The sequence below is a fragment of the Python bivittatus genome, unplaced genomic scaffold (genome assembly GCF_059951505.1).
Source record: "Python bivittatus isolate LINGU-HERP-01145 unplaced genomic scaffold, Pbiv_v1 ctg000080_np1212, whole genome shotgun sequence".
Classification (NCBI taxonomy): domain Eukaryota; kingdom Metazoa; phylum Chordata; class Lepidosauria; order Squamata; family Pythonidae; genus Python; species Python bivittatus.
This window is the reverse complement of record NW_028277035.1, coordinates 43,291,619-43,310,999: the sequence shown is the minus strand read 5'-3', so window position 1 is coordinate 43,310,999 and position 19,381 is coordinate 43,291,619. Positions and strand designations below refer to the sequence as shown.

General features: G+C 41.4%; 1 protein-coding gene across 1 annotated transcript; it reads right to left on the bottom strand.

Moving 5' to 3' along the window:
* Positions 1-3,716: 3,716 nt before the first annotated feature.
* EIF4E1B (eukaryotic translation initiation factor 4E family member 1B) lies at positions 3,717-10,400 on the bottom strand. Its single transcript, XM_025166148.2, has 7 exons — positions 10,383-10,400; positions 8,812-8,900; positions 8,064-8,159; positions 6,125-6,188; positions 5,365-5,478; positions 4,495-4,634; positions 3,717-3,884 (listed from the first exon to the last, which is right to left on the bottom strand). Exons 1-7 carry the CDS (start codon positions 10,398-10,400, stop codon positions 3,770-3,772), a joined length of 636 nt encoding a protein of 211 aa, XP_025021916.1. The 3' UTR covers positions 3,717-3,769.
* Positions 10,401-19,381: the final 8,981 nt, after the last annotated feature.

The following is a 19,381-nucleotide window of genomic DNA, read 5'->3' as shown; positions in this document are numbered from 1 at the left end:
TCTGCTGGAGTCTCCGGAAACGTGTACGGTATGAGAACCCCGGAGCAGAGATGCAGGACCATCTAACTGACCTCGCTGGCCTGCCCAAAATGTCTGCTGAGGCTCAAAACAAGGGGCGCTTCCTTCCAAGACAATGCAAATGTAAAGACATTTGTTTTTTAAAATAAATACATTTATTTGCAATAAATATAACCGAATACAGGCCCGTCCTTAAAAATTAGGGTTGAGGAATGGAACGTAGGGGAATGTACACGTTATACTTAATGCTTCAAGCAGACTACAGTACTCTTTTCTATTTTCCAGCCATCATCTGTTACTCTTTCCTTCTTTCTTAGCTCTCAGAAAAAACAGTCCCATTCAGTCACCAGAAAATGCAGTCACCTGCTGGTGTCCCAGCGACCTCTCCCATCAGCGGACCTCCTGCAGAACTTCCCACTAAATACACAGAAAACTCTACCCCTTTAGACCAGCACTTAAAGGGAGAAGAGAATGGCCACAAGCTTCTGTCTGTAGAAGTAGGGAGTGGGACAGAGCAAACATTTCTGCCCTTCATGGTATCTAAGACCAGCTGCTGAAAGTGTGTCTTATTCTAACAGGAGAAATACCTTTTGCTCTCCATTTTAAAAAATTAAATCCAGAGAGAACCTTGCATTAATAAATAGGAATCAGTAGTATTGGTTAAGATGTTAGACTGGGGAGAACCAGACACAAGACCACCAGAGCCATGGAAGTGTACTGGGTGACTTTGGGGCAATTGTTCTCTTGCTCCCAACCTCCCTCATAGAGTTGTAGGGTTACACTGCATTGACCTCCTGGAAGAAAGGCAGTAGATAAGCCTAACAAGTAAAAATAAAGATCAGCAATAAAATCCACTTGAATAGTGGAATGAGTTATTTGTCCTCAAGGAACAAAACAGTGGCTACTGTAGTATAGATCTGTGATAGGTGAGTCACACAAACCACATTACACTATAATCATGTTCATGTGTGTGAACTGGTCCAGAAGGCAGTCCTTAAGAAGCCAACTGAGTCTGAAACAAGACTGGGCAAGGGGATTTACTTTGGGCTCTTCGTTATCACGTGGTTCTTTATGTTCTGTGTGGAAAGAAGCCTTAAGCTTAATGTTTGTGCAGAAGACTTTGTGAGGAGGTTTGGGGCAGCGAGGATGGTGTTAGGAAAGAGAGGAGCCGCCAGATAAAGTTAATTTTATGCAGTCTCTCTAAGTAAGTTCTGGATGCTACATATGCATCACGGTAGAGGGGCTGGCAGTGCCAGCACGTCATGAGTTCTCATGACAAATTGTAAACCTGTTTCAGAGGCTCAAGAATCCGAAGACAAAGGAGCTCATCCAATTTTCAAAAAGGTAAATAAGGGAGTCCTGATTATTTGATTTTAACTTTTGTTTTAATCCCCTGCAGAACTGTTTTGCCCTCTCTTCACAGTTCTTTTTAAAAAAGGGTTGTGCATTCATGTGCGCTCCATAATCCATTACATATGGATATCACTGCCTTTGAATAAGGAAGGAAGTGGGGAGAGATGTTCAAAGAAAGGATAAAACATCATTCAAGCACATCCTAAGTAAGATGATTAATGATGGGCTAATACTACATTATGGTGAAATACAGTACTTCGTCACGTCTTTCTTATCATAGTAACTTTGGGCAGTTGCTTCCTTTGACCAAAAAAAAAAAAAAAGGTTTTCCTTCATCCTTACTTTCTGCCAGTTTAGGTACCCAGTTTCTAAGTGGGCCTTCTTCCTGACAGCTATTTTATTAGACAAATTGTTAAGCCCTATTTTGCCATTTCTTTGCCACTTAACATTAATAATTCACTTTTCTTCTTTCTTCATCTATTATGTTAGCATAAGCGCTATTTAACATTAAACAGGAATGTACTCATTAAGAAAAGCTTCCCACCTACATATTTTATGTGAGTAATAGTATTATCCATTAGCAACCCATATAAACTTTACGTACCAAATTCTGAGCACAGGGATTAAAGCTGCAATGGGTGTTCTCCATATAGGATGTACTTTTTGTTTTTACAATTAATCCCCATTCAACCTAATCCAATCAGGCAGTTCCCACATGTAACTATTTTAAGCACACTTTTTTTTTTAATGACAGTTAGAAAGAGGCTTCTAATGTACACTCACTGATGGTCTTGTTAATCATTAAAAATGCATTATCCAAGTTACTTAACTCTGTATGAGCTGGGGGCCAAAAGATCTGGCCAAAAAAAAAAAAAAACCTGTTATAATCTGTAAATGCTCTGGTTTTCATTTTTACTAGTAAAAGAATAACAGAGAACGGGTCTTGTGTACAGGATGTATACAGGCAAACATCCTGCTCCTTACATTATTCATAGCAACGAGAGATTGGTATCAATTAATTTTAAGTGCATTTGAAGCCTTGGAGCTTATACTGTGATTTGAAAGCTAATATAGCTACAACTCTAAATAGATGTGACGTGGGTAGCACATACAGATTAAGCTGGGTTCCATACCGAAAAGAGTAACAGAATACTACTGATGGCTGACCTGGCAGAGATAAAAGTGGGTTTTGATTTTGATCTGGTCTTCATAACTTAGTGACATCATATACTGTGTGGTCTGCCACACACCCCTTACCATTCCTACCCTTACAGACGTGCATGTATATGCACATATGCATGCACACATACAGACATACACACACCCTATGGAATTGTTTGGCTTAGAACCAGTGTTTCTCAACCTTGGCAGCCTTAGCTGGCTGGGGAATTCTGGGAGTTGAAGTCCACACATCTTCAAGCTGCCAGCATTGAGAAACACTGGCTTAGACTGTACTACTTCACTGCAGATGGCTATATTTACATAGGCGTTCCGGGACTAGTTATTACAGGCAAACATCCTGCTGCTTACATTATTCATAGCAGTTAATGAACAACAGTGCTGAGTTGCCCAGCACAAACCTGGTATCATCTCACTTTGCAGAGGCTAATGGTAGGAAGTCAACTCATTGCCCTTCAAGTCAGTTGCAGAGCATTCTTAACATAGGAAGCTGGCACTGCCTCTTTCAGTTCAATGGCTCCTGCACCCAGCTCATTCAGTACCTGACAGAGGAAGATAAGGGTTTAGGCATTGGTGGCCGAAGTTAACAACAGCCCAGCAGAGTGTGTTTATGTACCACCCAAACTGTACATGAGAACTGGTTTTGTAAGGTTTAGTTAATTTAAGCCCTATACGTAGATGTTCAGCAGGAAAAATTTAGCATGATTGACCCACTCTTTCGGAAACGCATTTCCTTTTGGAGTAGCAAAAGAATACATTTTTTACTGAAAATAAAGTCTGGTTTATATAGGTATCTCACCTTGAAGCCATATAAAGCCTGAAGGGAGGCTAGTTTTAGGGAGGAGACTAGAAGCAAAGAGGCAAGATCTGTTTCTTGGCAAACTCCTCTGCTATCTTGATATCAAGTAGTTCTCACAATCCTATTGATCTCATTGTCCGGGTCCTTCTGATCACAGAACTAGAAAGTTAATGAAGCAGGTTCTGCTTTAAGTGATGCTCTCTTAGCTTAAAGTCTTAAACTTAGCTTAAAGTTGAGGTTAACAGGACCGATTCTGCTCCTAAGTATAAATACTTCCCATATAACTCCAGTCCAGGACAAGAGTCTAGAATGTTTGGTTACAACACTTTAATGGGAAGAGCAGACACATGCTAAACCTTCATGCAACCCATCTTTAGCCATAATCCATCCTGCCAAAGGTAGAATTCAAGCCCAGTTGGCTCACACTACAAATTTGTTCTTCATGAGGGAGCCACTCTTGGTAGCTGTGTCTGCATGAGCCTGATAACCAATTACCACTTTTGAAGAGAGGCCCAGGTGTTCTTTGTACACACGCCTGAAAGAGAGAAGAAGGTTGTTTGTATGACAGTGCCATTAAAGATATTAATCATGACTGATTTTTATTTCATACATTTCTTATCGCTTCCTTTTAAAGAAATCCCATTTAAGAAAAGAAATCTAGAGCCATTTACAATTAAAGAATTACAATTGAAAATAGGTAAAACAATAAAAACATACATTAAGACATTTTGTAAAATCCATAAGATATATTAAAACAGGAAGAAAAAGTAAAAGCAATAACAAGTTAACACCATGGCAACACTAAAGCATTATGTTGATTTGTTGTTGGTTAGTTCTGGTTTTTTTTTATCACAGCTGCTGATTATGTGTGTGTTGTTTTTACAGTTATGTGTTTTATGTTTTTTTTTAAATGTGAGCTGCCCAGAGTCATGAATTTGAGATGGGCAGTCATATAAATTGAGATAGACGGATGGAGTGGGAGAATTAATCTGTCTTTGCTAGGTGCAAAAAAGGCAGGAAGGATGATACTAGGCCTTCCAAAGTCCACGGGGTCTGCCACTGAAAAGGTCAGCTCTCAGGTAGGTACTCACCACACCTCAGCCTGGGAAGGCACCTGGAGCAGGCCCTCTGAAGGTGACACTCACCCAATATGAATTACTCCATCCCGGTTCTCTGCCTCCCGGGTCCAAATGGCAATTTTGTCCCCTTTGGCACGGATATTGATGACTGCCCCACAGACATCATCACTGTAGTCACAGAACATCTCTCCAATCAGGCACAACAACTACAGAAAAGGGGCAGGGGGAAAATCCACATGAAGTATACAGGGAACCAGATGTCAGCATTGGTCTGATGTACCAGGTTTTCCTGCCCCAAAGATTGTCAGCTTAGTATTGATACTGGAGGAAAAAGAACATAATCTTGGAAGGCAAACAAAAACTAATCTTTTCTACACCCTATGAACCTGATAAGTGAAAAATGGGCACTGTTTGCTTAAACCAGACATGTGCCTACACCAAGACCTGGACTGCAAGAATCCAAATGACCACAGGATGTCAGCAAAGAACTACAGTTTCCTATATCTTTTAATTGCCTTCTAGAGGTTTGGATTTTTGTGACCCAGATCTGGTAGCCCTAGTGTATCCAGGGTTACACAATCTCTGTTCAACATCTCCTTTTCTCTCTTTTCCAATATGTTTTTCTTCTGCCAAGTAAGCTGCTAGAACAGAGGGGGAAGGAAAACACACTTACCAGATGTACTGATTGCTTTCAAACACCTTTTAAATTAGTCTGAGGGCATATTGCCCATCTCAAAATAAGCTAGTGTGGTCTCATTTGGGGAAGGAATTACTGAAACTGAGCAATTATGTAAGTAGCCCTTTCTACTCAAGGGAGACAGAGATAAGCTTTCGTAATATTTCATTACAGAAATATGGCCACAATCCAGAGAACCACCATGTTTTAGAAAGTGGTGGAGCAGGGGAAAAGATATAAACTGTATTCTGCTTACTTACAGTCTCCAACCAGAAACGGTCAAGTTCTGTATGCCGCTGCTGCTTGGCCAATGTGATAAGCCAACGACCACCATGCTTGTTCCAGTTATCTTCCCACATGGGTTCAATACCATCCTGGCACAAAAATGTCAAAGGAAAATAAATGCTTGCCAGATGTACAGAGTAAGGAAGATAACCTTGACAAAGATATGCAAGTTTCATTGCCAAAGCAACAAAGAGTAAAACATGTTTTAAGTCCAGAATGTCCAGATAACATTTGGAAGTGACTCAGACAGGCACCGCCCTGATTCACTGAACTATAAGGAGGAGGAAAAGGGACAACAGAGTCAGACTTACAGCCAATCTCAATAAAAGTAGTTTTAGGATTCTTGTGGTATTGATTGCTTGATCTGGTCTACTTAGTGGGGTTGACATCACCTCTTTACATATGAGTCATACACATTCTCACAATGTATAAGGTTACAAATACACTCTTATTCAGGTGGGATGCACAGGTTTTCTAGCAAGCAAGGCATAAAATTAAACCATTATTCCCTAACATGGACAACTTCCAAATATGCTGACTTCAGCTCCCAGAATTCTCAGCCAGCATAATTACTGCAGATAAAGTCCAGTATTAGGACAATGTCCAGGTTGAGAGAGTTAAGCTTCACAATAAAGGGATCCAAAGTGTAGGCTCTCTGTTCACCTTCATATAGGAGACCCTCATGGCACAACTCAATGTGCATGGCATCAAGTTATCAACTGGGAGACGACTTACTTTGAAAAGAGAGTAGTCACAGCCAGAAGTCAGCTTGCTAGCTAGTTGGATGTGGCTATACAGTCTGCAATTTCAAGAATAGGAGAGAGATAACAACATAGTTGATTGACTTTAATTCTATAAGAAACCAAAATAATTTGCATAGACATCTCTAAAACCCTAACCCAGAAATCTTTTCACTAAATCCAGGTACATATTACAGGAAATCATTATTAACTTCCTACAGCACACAGCTGGCTTAGCTGCATTTTAAGTATTGCATATGACATTTTTAGCATGTAGATATAATTCATTTCCCAAGCATTGGTATCAGTGCTATCCATTTTACATTCATAATTCTAGTTGAGCAAGGATAGTCCCTAGAATTTTCTTTCTAGAATGAATTAATGCCAAGGAAGGAAGGAAGTATGAAGAAAGGAACTCTTTTCTTTTTTGCAACAAGATGTTCTGGGTGGACAGTTTCCTCATTGGCAAGAACTCTTGTCTCACTCCACCTGTAGGAGTTTAGGTCCTTAAAGGGGAGAGTTAGCTCAATGGCTTCACAGATCCCCAATTACAGCAATCGCTCTGAATCGGGAGGGTGGGTGCATATGACCAGACAAATATATACCATCCTTCTGATTCCAGTTCCAGATAAGACTAATCCAGGTTATTTTGACTCTTTGCAGATTCTTCTCGGCAAAAGAAGCCATGGTGAAATGGACAAAAAATGGACAAAAAATGAATTCATCTGCCCTTTTTCTTCCAAGGCTGTTCCTTGACTTTTTTTCTTTCCCAAATGGAAGCTTGCAGTTTTTCTTTCTGTTGTGTGCAAAGCAGTGGTGATCTGCTACTCCAGGACCATCTCTCCTATTCCTCATCACTAGCAACCTTCAGCATCCTGTTCCTAGTGCCTGTTTGTAAGTAGTCCTTATCTTTCCTTTCTCTTCCACTATAACAACATGTAAATACAGTTACCGCTACTGGGGAAAGCACCCTGATTGTGAGAATACAATTAGCTATACTTTTAGTAGTTGTTTTTAAATGCATTAGAAGAATGATAGCTTCCCAGTGATCTCTTTTTTAGCAACTGCTCAGATTTGTTTACAAATAGCCAACAAATGCATGTAAGATGTTCTGGAAACATGGCTGGAAAAGGGGCATGCTAACAATGTATTCTTCCTTTTGTGTGTGAAGTGGGGGAGGTAGCGGATTTTTATTGCTCCAGGACATCTAGTAGCTTGGGATAGAAAACTGAATGAATGTCATTAAACAACAACAACACTCTGCTATTTATTAGCTAGAAGAAGAACACTGATTGGCTCATTGAGTTCCTTGGTTGAAAAGTCTGCAGCAGTTTACAAGAAGGATGCTATTGGAAGTGCCAACAAAGCTGGCATCAAATTTTGTAGACTGCAGTTAACTTGGGAGATATAGGACTGTTTTTACTGCAGCAGGCTAATACTCTCCTGCAAAATGTTGATCCAGTCTGCACCTCAAGTACAGGTGTGCCTCAAGAATTCTTTAACAGGAAACTAGTATTGATCTAAATGCTATGTAAGAAAAAAAGTCCTCTGAATTGTTTTACATAACTGATTTGGTTAGGAAGACCTATGTACCCAGCAATTTACTTACAGAGCTATTGTTACCCCAAAGTATTAGTGGCAGGGGTGGGGGGGAAGACCCAAGTCTATATCCATAAACTATACTTATTCCTACAAGTCTTGTATGTGTCACCAGTGAAAAAAAATTAGCAAGATGGCATTTGTCAGCTCCCTTATTGCAGTATCAATCATTTATAAAGAAGTTCTTCAGAATCTTTTATTTTTTCCTCTGACCAATGTTAGTGTAGTGCTATTTGATCCACATGCTAAATGACTTAACCTTGGACCACATTACTTCTCCAGGATTGTCTGACTGAAATATTAACATGTAAGGAGGGGGATAAGAATACACTCACGCCCAGAAGTCTTCCACAGTATCAAACTTGGTGACAAGCCGCAAGTTGTCTTGCCAAGTTTTGCTCTTGTCATTTTTGAAGAACCATAAGGCCCACCTATGAATTAAAGGAAGGTACAATGAAATTTCTAATCAAAGCAAATAAAGAGAAATGCTGTGTGAAAGCTAAGCCAAATTATCATCATGCTTTTTAATGCTTATCTTGTGGAAAGGCTCAGCTCAGTCTAAATGTGGTTAATCTATCTCTCATGGAATAACAAGATTGATGACTGTATCCAATACAAACTAAATTTTCAGTTTAGAATGGCTGAAAAATTCAAGCTTCTATTTCTCCTTTTCTTGTACAGTAAAGGAGTATAAAAATGAAAGCTGGATGATCTTAAGCTTTTGATAATGATCAGATACATTATTTGGAGAATGTGATCCCCACTCATCAGAGAAATAAGTCCCAAGACAGTTAATATACGTATAAGCTGAGAGTAGGGCATTTTCATATGTGAGATCTACGAAATCTGCAGAAATACAGCAGTTTCTTAACTGCTTTTTGAGAACAAACTAGCAACTTAGAACAGATATTTATTTCCATTATACTTAAATGCTTCCTTTAATTACATTTAAATATACATGTTCAGGAGGTTTATGGTTCATGAAAGGAATGGCTGGTAAGAAAGAAAAATAAATATTGAAGCCCAAAAACAGGACATTGGACATCATACCATCCGTGATGCATCCCATTTTATTGCTAATACCTGTTCTGCAGCGGGTGCTTGGTGAAGCGCTCCACAACCATCTCCCCTCTCTTAGTCTTGTGCTTCTGATGCTCTTCCTGCGTGCTTGCCTAACGTTTGAACAAAGGGGCAATGCTATGGCAATGGACAGGACAATCATTTCTCCCAGATTTTTCCTGCAGTCTTTAACTGGCTAGACAATAACACAAGCTAAAGGTGACCAAACCCTGAAGCAATAAGGCACTGCAGATGAAATAACAGTCAATAGGTTTTTCAGAAATTGGGAAGCCCATACATTTCAGGCCCATGTTGTTTCTCAAGAGCAAATTCAAAACTAGAAAGCTTTTATCTGGACATACAACATTAAGAGTCAAAACCTATCTATGTGCCTTTTCTCCAAACTGGGAGAAGCTAGTTATTTCTCAGAGCTTAGAAAGCTGCTTATCCCAGGCATATTAAAAGTTTTCCCTAGACCTATTCTAGCCCCAAGGAAAAACTGCTCTAGTTTCAAGTGTTTACAGTCCCAAACAGACAGAGCTCCTCGGGCATGAAACATCTCCTGGAAAAGGCTGAGCCACCATCTCAAAGGACAGGACACAGAGTGACTAAACCAAGGCAATTCTCAGTTAAACTGAATTAGCAACATTACAAGCTGCCAAAGTGCCTTTCTACCTGTTTCCAAACGCTTGGTGGGAGTGACAGGAAAGCAGGCAGCTTGTTGACTCCCCAAACTTTAATGCCATCTTCATTTCACACCACCCCCCAGGGCAAGCAAAGAAGGCTGCCACTGTAGACTTTGCAGGGTTGGTTTGTTTAAAGAGCTAACTACAAGAGGAGTAAGTAGAGCTATGAAGGAAAAATCACTGCCCAATGAGTTGATGGCCTACTTTTCTCATACCAGCTATATTAGGCAGGTCATCTTGGCCCTGGTGGTGTTTTCTTCAAGCAACAGCTTGAGAATTGTTTTCATAAGTAGTAATATTATATTCTGGTTCCCTCATCCACCCACCCCCATTTAGTGGTTCTAGAATCAGTACATAGCATGGTAGAGCAAGAATTTACTTGTTCTCCTAGCATGCATTCAGCACCTTTAATAGGCATACTATCACCACTACAGTAACAAGAAATGAGATTTCCCCAACATACAGAGTTTCTTTCATTACACTTAAAGGTACAGGAACTCTTCCAATTATACAGTAGTTAGCAGAGTTCCTGTATTCCTAAGTCATAGAAAAGCTTTCCATGCAGCTTATGCCACATAGGAGAAATGATAGGCCTTCTGATTTCTTTAGGCAGTGTAAGACCAGAGTTTGGAATACTTGCCAAGTTACAGGGGTTTACTATGTATACTTGCTCAGAAGTATATCCATGGCATTCAATTGAATTTAACTCCCATATAATACAAAGCAGAACCACTGTTCCAATATATGAATCAGCCTGGTTTTATTTCCCCTCAACCAAAATGAGTTCTCAAAAAATTAAGCATGGAGTTTAAGAATTAAGACTCCATTTTGTGAATACTACCTCTGCAGTTTGAGAAAAAAGGGGAGAGAAAAAGCTCAGCAAAAATAATGAAACTCTGTGTTACCTACCATCACTGCTGCTGCCATTTTATATACAATAATTATTCCTAATTCTTCAGATCCCCTTTTTATCTAGAAGGGGCCTTTGAGAACCTCTTTAAATCCCCAAACCAGACAGGCTCTTCTTTCTTCTTCTTTGAAAGACTGTGAGAGTTGAGTGCATTTCATTTGTAGAATCTGTTAACTCCCTTTATTGGGTGGAGCATGACACAGGGCAAAACAGGGTCATTAGAGTGCTGCAAATGCCTTTAAGCCCTTAATGTTAAAGGACCTGGGTCAATTTCTCTATGACAAAATTAGCACAGAAACAAAATAGGGATTAGGGGAGGGGGAGGAGGAGTTTCCATGAAACTGAAAACAAGAGGAGTGCCGAACAACAGTAATTATAGGTTAGAATGAAATAGATGTGGGCCTCTTTTTCAAAACAGGCTAGCATTTGAAGAACAGGCCATTTTTCCAAGTCAGCTACTCCAGATTCCATCAAAATTTTAGGAGGATCTTGAACATCATGCTGTCAGTTGTTATCTATCAGCCTGCCCTTGCCTGCCCACTCTCTCTGGGCCCAACCCACACCAAGAGAGGGCAAGACAAATGGATGTTGCACCTAGGAAGGGCCCAGGACATTTTCCTGTTTCAGGCAAAGGGAACAAGGCTTCCTCTCCCCATTGCACCTAGAGAAGCCCCTTGACTGACACAGGACGCTGTCTTCTGTTTCATTTGGCCAGCTGAGCTTCATTGGGCTTTCACAGGGCAGGCCATGTGGCACAAATAGTTCTGACTGCTGCCATCTGTCTCAGGTATTGCTGCCCAAGACAATGGCCTGATGGTGGGACTGTTGATGCTGCTTGCTTGCTTAGACAGGTAGTTGAACAGGTAACCATCAGGATTGGATGTTGCTCCTTCTTGGATGGTTGGGAGCAACCACAGATATTAGCATTCAGCTGTATGCCTGCAGCTGCCTCAGAGCAGTCTGTCCTAAAACAAAATTAAAATTTCAGGGGGGTTACCATAAAGAATCCAGTGGCACCTTAAATTCATTTATTGCAGTATAAATGCTTATAGCCCATAGTCTGCTTCATCAAATACATAAAGTCTTATTTCAGTTTGCAGATACGTATGAGTGTATAGGAAAACATGATAAGCAATTAATTCAGATTTTGAAAAGCTCTTAATATTATTATGTCAGTATTTAAATGTATTTCAAGTGACCACTGACAAATGGTCTTGACCAATCTTTCCTAACTTGGCATCCTTCAGATGTGTTGAACTTCAGCACTCATAATTCCTAGCCAGAAGACTGGAATAACACACAAAAAACTTTTCACTGGTAAATTAATTTACCCATTCTCTCATTCAGGCCATAACTAATAGAACTCTGCTTAATAAGTTGTACTTCCATTATTTTATGCTGGAGTTTCCATTTGTAGTTTTCTGATGTCAGATTTATGCTAGGGTTTTGTTTTTTGCTTTTTTTTTTTTCTGTGTATAGAGATGGATCAGTTTGTCCTATGTGGAATGCAGAAAGTCATTCCTGGCATATACTATCCTACTGAAAGATGAACAGGTGGGTGAACTCTTGATGTTGTAGTGGCTGATGTTATTAAGCATTAGTGTTATGTACCTGAACAGATTCAGGGATAAGATGGGCATCTAGGCTTGTGACAGACTGCGGTCCCAATATTTGCATCTTTTTATTACACATTCTGTTTATGCTGATAAGCAGCTCTTTCAGGTATGCAGAATCTATCTACCTGAAGCTGTGGGAGAAAAGTACTGTGGTCCTATAAGGATGTGCTGATGATGATTTGCTGAGGCAGCAGTTTTCACTGGAGAACTTGTGGTGTTCTCTCCCTTTTTTCCTTCCAGATCTTCCCTGTTATAGGTTATTCCTGGGCATCTCTTAGATTTGGTGATCTATTTCTCACTTCACTAGAGGGAATATGATAGTTTCTGTCCAAGAAGTCAGAACCCAGATAGTTATATTGCAAGGGCTTCCCTGTTTAGTGCCTATCAGAAATGCAGGTACAGCTAGCAGATTTCTAGCCCTCATAATACATATGATGGCTGAGAAAAGGGGCTACAGATTTTGTAATGTGTTATAGGTAGAAGCTGGAACCATGTAACTGTGTATAGGGCAATGGTCAATAGTTTTCCAAAATAAAGTGGCCATTTCAATTATGCAGTCAATAAAGTTCAGCAATGAACTAACTAATCTGATACTCAGGTTTCTGAACAGAAATATATAATTACATCAATATTTGAAAAACAATGTTTAGGGTTTCGATTTGGCACCTCTTTTATATGGATAGGGTGCTTGAAGTTATTTATAAACTGCATGAAAAGCAATAATTCAGCAGGCCCAGAGAAAAAGCTTCATTCATTTCCTGCATGTCCCGCATCTTTCTTTTATATATGTGTGTGTGTGTGAGAGAGGGAGAGAGAAACATATGAGGGAACTATGGATGGACAGAAGACCTACATCCACACTAACTGAGAAACAACTAGTTACCCAACACTTCAACATAGTGAAGAGGAAGCTGCTCTCACTACTTGAGATGGACCAACTACACATTACAACCTGGACTCAAGCAGACTTGGAAGAATAACTGGATGTGCAGCCAACACCTGAAGCTGGAACATCACTGCCACCCCCTCCATTACAGAACACAGCAGCTGATATGAGTCATAAGATCAGGGGTAAACTAGCTACAGTCCACCCTCCAGACCAATTACCAAGGCTCAGTGGAGAAGTACTATCAGATAGTATGCCAGAAGATGCCAATGGAGCCCTCCAGACAATCCCTACTATCACCATAACTCAAACCAATGAACTGGTATATGCTACAGCTGCTGTGATCCTGGAAATGCTTGGCTACATGATCAAGAAGAACAGCAGTACATACCCTTCTTGGAAAATGAGGTTGGAGGCTAAGATCAAGGCAACTCGGAGAGAAGTTAGTCAGCTGGTGGAACTACAGAAGGGTGTGGAGATTAAGGATAAGACTCGGCTACTGAAAAAATACAAGGGCCTGACTCCATCTGAAACCCTAGAGACTCCTAAACAAAGGCTCATAGCACTGGCTGTCAGGCTAAGGAGATACACTAGAGAAGCAGAGGCCAAGAAGATAAATGCCCTGTTCTCCAAAAAACCATCCAAGGTGTACTCCCAACTGCAGTGCAACAACAAAGTAACAGCAGAACCACTAGCAGCAGAAACTGAACAGTACTGGAAGAACATATGGGAGAAAGAGACGACACATAACAGCAATGCAAAGTGGCTGCAGGACCTGAAAGCAGACCACAGCAATCTCCCAGAACAGGAACCAGTCACCATCACAGTAGCAGACATCCAACAGTGGATCAAGAACTTGAAGAGCTGGACAGCACCTGGCCTGGACATGATCCACACCTACTGGCTAAAGAAACTATCAGCAGTGCATGAACGCCTAGCAGCACAGCTGAACCAGCTGCTAGCTGCAGGCTCCCACCCAGACTGGCTAACACAAGGACGGACAGTGCTGATCATGAAAGACCCTCACAAGAGAACAGCACCATCCAACTACCGGCCAATAACCTGCCTCCCCACAACATGGAAAGTCCTGTCAGGCATCCTAGCTGCCAAGCTATAAGACCATATGAGCCAGTACATCAGCACAGCTCAGAAGGGCATTGGGAACAACACCAGAAGCTCAAAACACCAGTTGCTCATAGATAGAGCAGTCGCCCGAGACTCAAGGTCTAGGCAGACCAATCTGAGCATAGCCTGGATTGACTACAGGTAAGCCTACGACTCAATGCCACACACATGGATTTGTGAATGCCTGGCACTATACAAAGTCAACAGGACACTAAGGACTTTCCTCAAGAACTCAATGGGACTGTGGAAGACAATACTAGAAGTCAACTCAAGACAGCTCACATAAGTGGCCATCAAGTGCGGCATATACCAAGGCGATGCACTGTGCCCGCTGTGTTCTGCATAGGGCTGGATTAAAAGACAGCACTGAGGCACTGATCATAGCAGCCCAAGAACAGGCACTAAGCACCAGATCCATAGAATGAGCAGTCTACCACACTAGACAGGACCCAAGGTGCAGGTTGTGCAAAGACGCCTCAGAGAGAGTCCAACACATAGTGGCAGGGTGTAAGATGCAGGCAGGAACAGCATATACTGAATGGCACAACCAAGTAGCTGGCATTGTGTACAGGAACATCTGCACAGTGTATGGGCTAGACCCCCCCAAGTCCAGATGGGACATTCCACAGAAGGTTGTGGAGAATAACAGGGCTAAGATCCTGTGGGACTTCTGGATCCAGATGGACAGGCAGGTACTGGCCAATCAACCAGACATCGTGGTAGTAGTTAAGAACCAGAAGACAGCAGTGATGATAGATGTATCAGTGCCAAGTGACAGCAACCTCAGGAAGAAGGAGTATGAGAAGCTGGAGAAGTACCAGGGCCTGAAGGAAGAACTGGAGAGGATGTGGAAAGTAAAAGCCAAAGTGGTCCCAGTGGTGATAGGAGTACTTGGGGCTGTGACTCCTAAGCTGGGAGAGTGGCTCCAACAGATCCCAGGAGCAACATCAGAGCTCTCTGTCCAGAAGACTGCAGTGCTAGGAACAGTGAAGATACTATGCAGAACCCTCAAACTCCCAGGCCTCTGGTAAAGGACCTGAGATTGAGGAACACACATACCACCCATAGGGGTGAGAGGGGAATTTTTTTTTAAATTATATATTTCTTGCCTGGAAAAAAGTACAACCCTGATTTTAAAAATTCAGAAAAAGCAACAACAACAACAAAAAGCTGTTGGATTCTAAACACTCCAAACTCTTCACTGATAATTTTAATATTCAGTAATAAAATGCTTAAAAAGTATAAGGGCTTATTGTCTTAGTTTATGCAGCAGGAAAAATAATTAAAAAAAGAAAATCAGATAAAATATCATACATAAATAAGTGGTTGAATAATATGTAAGCTCTGTATTAGGCAGAAGCTCGATTATCAGATAAATTAAGTACAGTGTAATACAACTGACTAAGCTGAGAATCAATGACAAGTTCTGATTAACCCACTGAACTTTATGGCTGAATAGAGATTTGAACCTGAATTTTTCCAAATTTCATGTCCTGCTAATAACACAAAGATACCCTCTTAACCATTTTTAGAAGACATATCCCCATGATGCAACCTTCATCTCATCTTCAACCCATCACAGAGGCAGCTTACATTCATCTTTAAATGTTTTGGTTTTAAAATAGTGCATTAATTCTTCTCCCATCTCTTACTGTAAAAATTCTGTGATGCCTCATTCGTGATGCTGGTGATGATGCAATCAAAGACTGGGATTTACTCCTCTCCTGATGGACACTTTAGACTGCTGCACACATGCTCCCTCTCCTTCAGTTGCTGGGTGTGAGCTGCAGCAGAGACCTGGCATCTGTAGAGGCATCTGCCTGGCTGTCTGACTGGCGCTTCACCAAGTGCTATTCAGGCATTACACGGTACATGGGCTCTGAAAGATTGTTAGACCCCTTTTTAAACCGGTGCAGTGGAGTTTTGAAAGTACAGGAGACCTATATTTAAAAAAACAGGACTAGCACTCTGCACATGGAAGGTCAATTTAAACTAGGAAAAAGAGCAAGGTTCTGCCAGCTACGTGCTACTGGTTCTGTCCTAAATGAGCGTATTATAGATTTTCCATTGCTTCTGTGTGGCTGTGCTTTTTAATGCTTTTGTTAGCACTATTGTGCATAGTCCCCCTTTCTGTGTATTTTATGGGATACTTTCAGTGGCTGCCAGCTGCAACCGCTCACTGCCAGCTTGTGTTCCCTTGTCGGATAATTGGGGCCCATGACACCTGGGCAGAGCACCTCCATGATGGTAGTCTGCCACTTATCTCAGTCTTCCTCCAGGCAATCAGAACTGGAAACAGAATGTAAGGAGCAAGGACGGCAGAGCTCTGATTAATCATCTTTGTTAGAAGAAAGGTAAACCTTATTACACTGGGAGTATTCTACTTTTGTTGATCACTAAGAGTTGACACCAACGTGATGGCACTCCATCTCTCAGATGAGAATTCTACATGTATTGTTTTTACCTATCACCGTATTGGTAACTGCTAGTCCTTCTTTCAACGTGAGAAATCATTCTCACAGGCAACTTGAAAGGTGGCTAAGGCTTCCATCCCAGGCACCCACTCACTTGCACTCACCCAAGCCCGCTTCACAACACTGAGAGTGATTTGTGGTGGGGTTTCCCACCAGCTAGTGACACTGGATAGGAGGGAAAATGAAGCCAAGATCAAGGGTGGGGCAGAGGGAGCAGTCTACCGTGGGTGTGGCAATAGGTGTGGAGCTGCATCACTGCTGCTAGTGTGCCAAACAGCTATTTGACGGTGATGTGGTGCAGCAGTGGAGACAGAGCAAGGCAGGCTCTCCACCAGTCACTGCAGCTGTCCTGCATTTAAGCTGTAAGGACAAGAGCACTCACAACTCTCATAACTGAGGTAGATCAGTAATGAGCTTGGCTGTCAGGGCACCCAAATTATGCCACTAGCATATTTTTCTGCCAACTCAAGAACCAGTTTGGTGTAGTGGTTAAGGCACTAGGCTAGAAACTGGGACACCATGAGTTTTAATCCTGCCTTAGGCACAAAACAGCTGGGTGACCTTGGGCCAGTCACACACTCTCAGCCCTAGGAAGCAGGCAATGGTAAGCCACTCCTGAAATCTTGCCAAGAAAACTGCAGGGACTAGTCCAGGCAGTTGCCAGGAGTCCACAATAACTTGAAGGCACACACACAGGCACACATTTTTTCTGCCAGCTCAAGAACTGGAGGAATGTGCATTAATGTGAGGAAGTTCCCTAAGTCATATGGAATCATGGAATGCAAGGGTCAGAAAGTACATTGGACATCATCTAGTCTAACTCCCTGCCCAATGTGGGAATCCATCTAATAGCATTCCCAACAGATGGCCATCCAGGGTCTCTTTCAATACTTCCAGTAAAGAAGAATCCACAGCCTCCTGAGTCAACCTGTTCCACCATTGAAAAGCTCTTACCATTAGGAAGCTTTTCTTGATGTCCAACCAAAATCTATTTCCAAACAGTTTAAACAATTTAAACCCATTACTTCTTTTTCTGTCTTTTGGAACAACTCTGAACAACTCTGTCCTTTCTTCTACATGGCAGCTCTTCAGATACAGTGGTACCTCTACTTACGAACGCCCCTACTTATGAATTTTTTGAGATACGACCAGCTCCGGCCCCAAAAATTTACCTCTACTTACAAACTCGCCTCGACTTACGAACCGGATCCGCGGCCATTTTCCGCCCGTTCCACGTGGTCCGCGGCCATTTTTCCGCCCGTGCCACATGGTCCGCGGCCATTTTTCCACCCCTGACACGTGGTCCGCGGCCATTTTTCCGCCCTGCCGCATGGTCCGCAGACGCCGGAACAGATTAACGGTAATTACATTGAACCTTATGGGAAAATTTACTTCAACTTGCGACCAACTCGACTTGTGATCAGAGTCACGGAACGGATTAAGTTTGTAAGTAGAGGTACCACTGTAGTTGAAGACGGCTATCATGTTTCCCCAGAGTCTTCTCTTTTCCTAGCTATACATAACGAGTACCTTCAATTAATCCTTGTAAGTATTTCTTCTAGGACCTTTATCAGCTTGGTTGCTCTCCCCTGGACATGCTTTACTAATGTTTATCTGAGCATGTAGTGCTTGGAACTGGATGCAAGATGTGGTCTGAACAATACAGAACCAAAAGAAACAATGATTTCTCTTGATCTTGCTATACTTCTGTTGATGCACCCTATGACTGTATTTGCTTTCTTTGCAGTGTTGGGGGATGGTTTGGGGGATCACAACACATAGGAAAAAGGTTTAACTTCTTCCAATTCCGCCCCCCCCCCCATTTACTTCCAAAACAGAGATTACACTAAGGAGGGAATCATCCTGTTGTGTAATTGTTATATGTTGGTGTGGGCAATGCCACAGGAGGGAAACTGCAGGCTTTGTGGGTTGGATCCAAGGGCCCCACAGACCTCATCTGGAGCATAGGCTGGAGGTTCTTGCATGTTCATGAGCACATGTGAAACCTCTAATGTTTCCCTGATATTTGCTTGTTGAGCCTTCCCATTGTTAATGGCCTAATGAATATGTTTCTCTTACTAGGATGTCTCCTAAAATAACTGGATAATTTATTTTTTAGAATATGGTGCACAAATATTTAGTTTGGATTAATCTGAAATACTATAATAGGTAACTTTAATTTTTGTTTTGTTAATGTATGGTATTATTTCACATTGTTTTACACTAATCAGTTATAAATGAAAATTACTGTATAATTATAAAAAGTGCAAGAAAACCAGATGGATGAAATTTGTAAAAAGAAAAAAATTGTCCTGAAGGTTTTGCCTATTTAAAAAAGAAATGCATGAGAAATGGTAAGTTTGGTTTAGCGTGCAGTCCTATGTTTAAAATGTGTCAACTCTACATGATCAGCAGAAGGCCAGCTACAGAACTCCAGAACAAATAAACTGATACTGCCTTCAAACACATGGGGAATTCATAAAAGTAGAAGAGTTGTGGGGGGAAACAGCATACTTTAACCACATTTTGTACTCCTTCGCTCCATTGCCAGTTCTGAAGGGGTAGCGCTTTTGCTAAGAAGATTTTCCCTACCTACTCTACATTTTGATCCCAGAGTAGCTAAGGAAAGCTGCTGCCAAACGTAACTTACATATCATTGCATGGCTTATTTCCTACAGAGAAGGGACAGTGTCACTTTCTCTCAGCAAACTGGGCTAGAAGTAGGCACAACAGATATACAAGAGTTTCCAATAATGAAATTTACAGCAGAAAAACTAGTGAAGCCATTGCAGAAGACTTCCACTGACTGTGATGTCTCAAATGCAAGCCCAATTTATACTGAAAACAAGGTTTAAATTCTTGTGCTTCTTTCTCCCAGCTGGGCAGTGTAACTGGCT

Coding starts and splice junctions, on each gene's coding strand:
- EIF4E1B (XM_025166148.2), bottom strand. Junction 5,479..6,124: donor GTGACTACTCTCTTTTCAAA/GTAAGTCGTCTC, acceptor TTTTTGTGCCAG/GATGGTATTGAACCCATGTG. Junction 4,635..5,364: donor ACCGTTTCTGGTTGGAGACT/GTAAGTAAGCAG, acceptor CCTTTTCTGTAG/TTGTTGTGCCTGATTGGAGA.